At 35.3% G+C, this 9,804-nt stretch overlaps 1 protein-coding gene across 1 annotated transcript in view; it reads left to right on the top strand.

Annotated features, from left to right (window-relative positions):
- Positions 1 to 9,804, top strand: part of LOC106870920 (endothelin-converting enzyme homolog) — a 64,321-nt gene that overhangs the window by 16,424 nt on the left and 38,093 nt on the right. The window contains exon 4 of the mRNA XM_052970149.1: positions 5,653 to 5,718. Within this exon, the coding sequence (XP_052826109.1) occupies positions 5,653 to 5,718 (66 nt within the window). The remainder of the gene's footprint in view (positions 1 to 5,652; positions 5,719 to 9,804) is intronic.

Raw genomic sequence — 9,804 nt, 5'->3', positions numbered from 1 at the left:
TATATATATATATATATATATATATATATATATATATATGGCATAAGGTTTTAATATATCGTTATTACCTCTCTCATTTCTTTTTTCGTATCTTATAACCTAACTATATAAATTATGGGTTTCAATTCCTTCGTATCAATTAGAATGAATAAATCAAATACGAAATTGACTTTGGCGCCATTGATGAGAATCACATAAATACTGAATCCAAGTATATGACACCCTTGCTATGCTCAATATCTGAAAAGTTCTTTAAGTATTTAAGATAATTTATACCTTCACATCGTATTGTCTTCACATCCGTACATAAATGTTAAGCTTAGTCAGAATATAAGTATCTAATTGAAAATGCATTCTTTTTTCATTTATATTCATAGTCTGCTTTTGTTGATTGAAAGATATGCATCCATTTGATTAAAGATAAGTTTTGCCATTGGAAATCGAAAGTTGTTGCGTATCACTGCGTAAGGCCGAAGTTTTGCTCGGCAATACGTGAACACATGATGTAGTAATTCGAGCCCCTACAAATAGCAGATAAACGTCACTCAAACGACAGAGATAGTTTTAGATTCTATGACAAAATGGATGCATATCAGTATATCGTGCTTCAGAGATACACGCACGCGCGCTTTCACAAAATTGGGTGTGCATAAATGGAAGTTTTTGATCATAAGTCTGCACTGTCTGGATGAGTAAATGATCACAAACATTGTGAAACAAACCGACGATGGCGCAGCTACATGATTGCTTAACCAGCAAGAAAGAGATGTTAATTCACTCAGCCCGCAATTGGTCTTCATCCTGAAATTACACGCTGTGTTATGAATATGAATTTACAGATATAGACAATTTAATAATATAGACAAGAAAGGCTAAAATTCTAGGCATGTTATTCTTTCTTGTACTACGCTTTCTCATTTAGAAGACAGCTGTTGTTATATAGGAACAATAAATCGAACTATAAGCTGAATATTGCAAGTTCAATGCTCTAATTTATATTCGTTCTCCTCTTATTGTAGATGTTCAGCAATCAGCGCATTACCTGAATCATTAGCGCGTCGTGCAGAATATGAATAATAATTGTCCATGCTCAAATATCACATATGTTAAATGTGTCATACGTTCAATGAAAGTGTGTGTTTGTGAGTGGTGTGTATGTGTGTGTGTGTGTGTGTGTGTGTGTGTGTGTGCGTGTGCGTGTATGTGTGTGGTATTGATAAATACAAGTTGCTATGCCTAAATTTTACGAATTAATACGTTTCCCTTTTATCAGAAATAACTTCATGTATAATAAATATTAAAGAAGATGCTAGCTGACATAGAAGAATGGAAGCCATTTGAATATTACAACAGGATTTTCTGTATCATAATTACGCACCGGGTATCAAAATGCCGACATGATGATTGCAGCACATTGCTCGGCGAACAGTGTAAAAACAGTAAGACGTAATGTGGATACCTGAAATTATCACGGCTACATATTCAAATCTTTCAAGAGGGATTTAGGCTGAAAATCTGTCAGATGCATGACACTGCCAGAAGCTTTTGCCATATTCCTGTTGGAAGGGGTTGGTGCTGGAAGTCCATATGCTCTTCCTCAAGAAGAGTTAGAATTGGTTGCCGGAGAATTTCTACAACTTCATCATGTGCAATATCTAGCCTCCTGATTTCCGCGCTTGTACACCCATAGATTGCTATGTGTGGGACACCATCGTGAAAGGCATCTCCCGCTCAGCATACAAAACCGAAACAGAGCTGGTAGCTGAGGTCAAGGCCATGTTTGAAGATCTTCCTAGGAATACAACGAGGAACGTACACCTCAGATCCCGAAGCCATTTTGAGACGTTTAGTTGAAGCTGAAGTCGACTACTTTGGGCAAACTGTTATCTACCCGCCATCATTCTTTGTATGCTTCCTTAACTTTTGTGGATGAGATATTGCGTTTCGTGCTGTCAGATTTATAGCAAAATCCCTGTACAGTATCATTCCAGGGCTGAGGACTAGCGTAATTTCAAGTGTTTTGAACGAAATATGTTTCGTTCTTTTTACGCTGAAACTCTGCGTTGTGCTGTTATTTCCCCTCCTACCATTACAAGAATCGGTTAACTCTGATCGACATCTAGTGACTCACGGAAATATATAATTAGGTGACGCGACATGTTGATCACAATATCTCATTGACATTAATATCAAAATCACTCGGATCCTTCATTGATGCTTTTAAAATACTGATTGCTAATATTGGCTCAAATCTAATGCTTTATACGGTGGAAGGTAAAGTTGGTAATAGAGAAAGCAGTATATGACTGAGTATTTACGTAATGTTAGAGTTTACAATATCAGAATCAGTTCATTCATTACTCTTCGATGCCACTGCTTTAAAGTTACGCGTATTTGCATCTGAACAGCGCATGGGACAACAGCACTTTCCACTATTTGTCGATTGAAGACATGCGCAAGAATTGTTTTAATCTCCAATCTTCACTTCCAGTTCTTAAATTCTCCGATTACTTTTAAATGAATTGATCAAGTTCACTTTTGTCCATGAGTTGTCTTCAAAAACGTTCAGAACTTTGCTCGAATTCGCTAACATTATATTCAATTGCGTTCTCCCATGCCAGCAAAGAAACGTATACTTTCCTCTGCCTGACAAAACTGTAAGACAAATGAAGATTATAAATATAAGACACATGTAGGTTATATCGCAGCATTTCTGAAATGCATTGCAGCATTTCTTCCAACTTTACCTTCTGAGTTGACATGGCGCTGATTTCCCCTTCATTCTTTCGAGGTTGATAAAAGTACCAGCTGAACACTGGCGTTAACATAATCTACTTCTGCTCTCTGTTAAAATTGCTTTCCTTGTTCCACAATTTCAAACTGATATTTATCAGCATTTATACGGTTTATTCACACAATGGAAACCGGATTGTAGTCAGCTGAATAACAAATGGGATGGTGTATTTATAAATTGTTGTGACGAGAAGCAACGAAGAATTTACTTAAAATTAACAAAATTTCAATGTTTACTGTAGGATATCATTTTACTGTTTACTCATGTAATATAATAGTTGTTTGATAAAGATGTCCCCAAGATATTTAGTAAAAATAATATTCAGCATTCAAATAATGTATTAAAGAATTTCTTCAGTCACTATTATACATATTAACTTCATGAGATACACAGTAATTAATGAAAGAGCTAGTAGTTATAATTACTACATTCTTTGAATTTTGAATTTACAAGTCTCTGTTTTCCATTCTACTCAACCTACGCACATTTTAATTATGATAAGATATAAAGAAATCTAGTTTCCTAAGCTTCACAACTTAAAATAATTTAGATGAGATCTATTATTTACTTGGCAATACGTTTAACCTATATTAGTCTTAGTTTCTTCTATACAATATGAGAAGAGGGAACTGAATATTTTAAAAAAGATGGCTTCTTTGCTTAAAACCATGATTGTGTCTAATCATAACAATTCTTTCCTGCCCATGCAATTTCTTATCCGTTATAATAAACATTAATGAGGTTATAACTTGCCATAGAAGTTTTTCAAAAAGGAAATACTTCTCCCACATTTTCTGTACAATACTGGAGCTCTCCGGCATATAAGTTCTTAATGGCTTTCTTGAAATAAAATTCTTATATATATTTATATCATTTTTACTTCCAAGAAACATCAATCAATAGCACTCCTTGTTAAAATTTTTCGACTTTTTCTTTTGTTATGTATATTTATACCGTACTGGTGCAAGCTTGTTTTTCTCTTGAAAAAGAGAGCAGTGTATAAGAAGATGTATTTCATCTTACACTATGTAGCTCAAATAACACCTATTATAATGTTTTTTTTCGCCAAGGAATTTGCTTCCTCATTTTCATCAAACAGATGGTACTTATTCTCTTACAACCAGTAAAACAACAACATACATTTCACCTACTAGGAGTTTATGTATCACATCTTAAATGCAGTCGATATTACAATTATAGTGTATTCATTGTTATTGCTGACATTAAAGCATACCTTGCTGTTTCTTACTGTTATCTTATTATCTTGTTGTTAGTAATATACATCGGTTCAAAAATACATCGTGTATATTTCTTTCTTGAAAAAGATTTCGGTACAACCAAGAAAACATGTAGATTAACGTTTCAAAGTAACGAATTTTTGATAACTTCTAAAAATCATTTGTCGATTCTCGGATAACTATTATCCTAAGCGCGCAGTGTGTATCTGAGTATGCACTCTGTCAATTTCTATACGGAAATAGCTGCATAGCATTCTTATTTTACCTATGTTTGCAATTTAATAGCTAAGTTGATGGAAATAATTCTGTTTTGCAATGGAAAATCACGACAGGCTTATATGTGTTATATATTAATCGAAATGTAGAAGTATCACGGTGTCTATTTCAAGCATCATGTAGGTCTATACAATAACCAGTAAAACGTGTACATATATTAGGGGAAAAAAAAACTTATTTCAGGAGTCTTGCATTTTCCATGATTTGTTTCTTGTAAAATTAAGGCGACGTCTATAGAAGACAAATTCATTTATATAACCTGTGCATAAGACCGAACGGGATATTTTCTGTCTAATATGTTTATATATTAGTCCTAGAATTTCTATCTATGCACTTCTGGTTGGGGCCATTACAGTATATTTAATATAGACATTCTATATACTTTTCCACAGTATTGTTGTACGGTATTTTATACGCTAATAACCAACAGTCTTAAAATAAATAATTGTCTGGTTTAAAACGCGGAATTATAAGTATCACATAATATATATGTCCAGATAGATGTAAGGAAATTCGGCAACTATATTGAATGTTATTATTAATAAAGTTGGTATTTGTAAACCACTCAAGGAACAATTACCTACTTTTCTAGTGAGAAAAACTTCCGACCTATGCACTTCTGTCGGGGTAGACGTTTTTGTCATTGCCCTTTACTATTCTGTGTTTTCGGGAATTTGCCATGTAGATGTATACTTCTATTCGTATTAGAATAACTGTTTGCATGAAATATATATCTGCGGGGTGATTTCAAAGTGAACTAATAATTTGTTTCTTATATTGTCCGCGTATCCTTGCCTAGCATTTATCCTCTTAATATTATTGTAACTATTTAAAGTAGCAAGCACACAGAATCATTTGCACACCTTGCAAAATGCCTAGCGGCATTTCGTCCGTCTTTACGTGGTCGACTTTGCTATAAATCGTCTAGAACCGATAAAATGAGTACTAGTGTGATGTGATGGACTTACTGGGGCGTTGTAATAGACTTACAGCCACAGCCGAAATTGCCAATCTTGTGCAAAAATTTGAAGGCAGTATTACTATAATTATTATTAATTGCTAAAATGGCGTGGTTTAATAATATATCTTAATATTTTTTTCATTTATGTCTCTTTTAGACACTTTCTCTCTCTCTCTCTCTCTTTCTCGCACACACACGTGCACACAATCAAATACACAGACTGAAGCATCTGCACTAGTATGAGAGTGCGTGTGTGTGTGTGTGCGTGTGTGTCTGTGTGTGTCTGTGTCTATGTCTGTGTGCGTGTGTGTGTGCAAGTGTGTTTACACTTATTTATAAATGTTTAATGAAGCACTTCTATTTTCATTTTCTTTTCAATTAAGGTTAATGGTCAACTGACGCTGGATGAAAATATTGCTGACAACGGCGGTATTCATGTGGCGTACAACGTAAGTTAGTTAATTTCAGTTTCAATGCACAATTTAATCAATATTTTGTATGCGGTAAATAGCTTTCCATCTACAATTATTATGATAATAATACAATAATGCATTTAGAATTTTTTTTAACTGACAGAGACGAGTACCAGTGGAATCATTTGCCAGTCTAGTCAGAACGGAAGTGTTTTCTCAGAAAGTTGATTTCGTTTCGGTCAGAGAATGAATTGTGTTACGCATAATCTCATATATTAAAACGTATAAATTTCTAAACACTCAGTTCTGTAGGAAATGCAATGACAATCATTTCTTTTTGGATCCCCGAAATTGATAGCAAAATTTGAATTCTTGAGATTGATGTGATAAATCGCCCGAATAATTGCAACAAACACCACTTCGTTATACGAAGTACATTTCTTGGTATACTTAGTTATACGTAGTGCATTTCTAGGTAAGGAACTTTTGTTAAAATGGGTGTCTCATTAAAATAAACTCCGCTCCTCTCAAAAAAGATTAAATATCCAGAAGTAGGCTTTGCATAGATTTTGTTGACTCAAATTTCATATACAAATTTATTTTATAGTAGAAGTAAATGCATAGCTGTCAAACCGAATCTTCAAGCTTCGACTCGAACATTTTAAGCATAATATTAATTGCACCCAAATGATTAAATTAAAGTTGATTGCTTCTCGTGAAAAAATAAAGTAATTAAATAACTTTTGAATTCGATTTCCTTAATTATACAGAAGATTTGATGTTATGCCATAACTGATATATTAATTACAATCGCTGTCTGGTTTTCATAAGGGAACAATGTAGTTCATATTACTGATGTCAGAATATAAATGGTTGTCGAAATACCAGAAATGAAGGAGACACATTCACAGATTGCAAATTACTATTTATAAGAATGGATTGTTGTTGTTTTTTAGTCTTAGATATACAGAGCCTATTGGATTTTCAGGAATAAGATGCGTTTAATCACTTCCTTCTCGATTAGAGCTGATCTCGAGCAAAGCATGAATAACTTGTACCTTTATCATTTCGACTGAATTTTACCTCAGAATGCAGATGCGTATATCCACATATTTACATATACATATAAGTATATAAATGCACAAACTAATAAAACATCACCTAGTTCATCATAGTATAGGATCATAATGTCATTCGAATATGCATCAAGCATTGATACTATGTCTAATATGAAACGTTAATTATATTTTGATGCGATGCTTCCTAATTCAGAAACACAGAAGATCTTTGGACTCTCAACTACCAGTGTTGATGCCAGTATACACATATAATGAAAGTTTTGTTTTCGTCTTAAATCAGTATTATCATAAGTAGTAGTAGAAGTATTAGTAGTAATAAGAGGAGGAAGAGTAGCAGCAACAGGAAGATCAAGAGGAGGAGTAAGGGGTAGAGGAGGTGCAGGAGGTACAGGAATAAGAAGTGGAAGTGTGGAGGGCAGCGCAACAGCAGTGCGCCGCTGACTTCACCACTTGTTGGTGATTCCCTGTTCCAACAGGATAACGCCTTTCCACCTGTTTGAGCCATCGACCCTTGCGTCTCTTTCTGCAGTCATGCTGGTGAGGGATTTAGGAGATCGGCGTTCAGATCCAACCTCAACCACTTTTAGTTAGCTTTAATGTTAAGCAGGGGCAGCATATATTACGTTATACATGCTTTTGAGAATTATAAATGCTGGCGTGATTGATGTATGGTAGTGTAGTTGCAACAGCGTTGCTGATGACAGAAGTGATATGCTGTGCGTACATTCCGTTCAGGTGACAGACATACACGTTTGGTTACATGCAAGGATAGAGCGTTATACTCCTTTGCCTCATTTCCTTTCGAAAATTCGTGATCTCTGGAATGAGACACCCAATATCAAATGGACCACCATTGACAGTGCCGTGCCCTTAACTCATCCGGCACTCGCAATTTCCAGCTCCGTATCCATGAAAGACTGCATACTCTCCACCAACCGGCAGTATCTCTCAACAGGAAATATTTTATTGCAGTCATCAGATGTGCGCACTCTGAAGAACTTCAAATCCCTGGTCACCGACGACCCAGATAGTTAGCGTCATTGACTCTACCTCAACGCTGGCTGCCCCACAACAACGTTTTGGGTTTTTAACCCCTGATACCCAGCAAACAACAGGCCGACTACTCCACGCTCATATACATCACCCTTGCAGTCAACAAAATGTCCGTCGGTGTGCGCACGCAAACATAAACACATCCATATACATATACTTCTCCACTACTTCTTTCTACCCCAACACAACTACAGCTCTGTGTAACTAATATTTCCTCCCTCACAGGAATCGATGTTGCATCTATACTAGCATACATCTATTACCCCGCGCGCATCGACATTAAACACAAGTGGATAAGCAATTTGCATACATATATACATACATACATACATACATACAAACATGCATAAATAAATATACATATATAAATGTATGTGTATTTTTTCAATGTGTACAAATAACTCGGTAACAATAAATAAATAGTTAGCATGGTAGCAACAATTCACATAAGTACCAAGGTAAAGGTTATAAGGGGTGAAGTTCCAGGATTTAGTGAAATGATTTTGTATAAAATAGATAGATTAAGAAATGGAGTTAAACGCTGGTATTATTCAAATCTGTATATTTCCGACATATGTTTCGAAGTAAACATTGTTATTATTCCCGAGGTAATAAAATGATGTAAAACAATGTAATCATCTCATCAGAGAAATAAGAGAAATTAAATATATCAACTGGCTATTTTAACCTAATGTGATTAACGCGTATATGATGAAGGGAGTGCTGGCAAGTTATTAAAAAAAAACCGTTAATAGATTTAACGTTAAAAGCAATTTAGAGACAGAGAAGGAGGAGAAAGAAAGAAATTAACAGAAAATTAAGAGTGGAAAAATAGTGCAATAGATGAGTGGTAATAAAGCTTAAGGGCGTGTAAATAGATATATGATGTGTCTTGTTTCTCTTTTTATCCTAATGCGATGATTAGATTGTTTTACATCATTTCATTCCCTCAGGAATAATATCAATGTTTTCTTCGTGACATATGTCAGAAGTATAAAGATTTGAATATCACCTGCGTTCAACTCCATTTCTTAATTTACATAAACATACATACATACATACATACATACATAATACATACATACATATATATGCACACATCAAATACAAAACACACTATGGACGCATATATGTCCTTCCATAGAAACACGTACGCATCTGTACGCTTAGAAACAAATACAAGAATGAACATACATTCACTAATGTTCCTTAATCACACTAACCCTTATATGCGTCCCAAATACCCTCGCACACGCGCGCATAGGCAACACCCATTAACGATCACATAATTGCACGCACACACACACATACACACACACACACACACAGACATCCACACTCATACCGCTAATAACACACACTCAGCTGACATACACACCAAAGTCTTCCCATGCAATACACGTATACACACACCTTACAAATCACGCACCTACGCATGAACAAACTGATGCCATCAGCCATTACCGATATGACAATAGTCACCGACACATTATTTCACACACGCATGCTCCGTCAATACAGTCTGAAACGTATGTATAGTTATCAGACACCCACATCAAACCACTCGTACGTCTGGTATGCACACACATGCATCCTTGCCAGCCGTATCTCTGTTATATTCCATGTCTCGGCCAATCACCAATTCCTGCTAATGCATCGAGTGCAACTTACATGCCCGTCTCACTTCTAACAACACCATGTGGCCCACCATCACAAATGGTAGATCAGTTTCTATTAGTAATCTTCGTCTTCCCCTGTCTCTTCATTCGGACGTCTGCGTCAGAAACGCACTAGATTGGGGTAAGAAACAGTTTTAAATAATAATGCCCACGCACAACAGAGGCACACACACACAAACACACACACAAACACACAGACACACAGACACACACACACACACACACACATATATATATATACATGAATATACATATGTATACATATATACGTAAATACATGATATGTATACATAAATATATATACGTATATA

This window comes from Octopus bimaculoides, chromosome 8, assembly GCF_001194135.2.
Source record: "Octopus bimaculoides isolate UCB-OBI-ISO-001 chromosome 8, ASM119413v2, whole genome shotgun sequence".
Classification (NCBI taxonomy): Eukaryota; Metazoa; Mollusca; class Cephalopoda; order Octopoda; family Octopodidae; genus Octopus; species Octopus bimaculoides.
The sequence above is the reverse complement of the archived record's forward strand: the minus strand, read 5'-3'. Positions and strand labels throughout refer to the sequence as shown.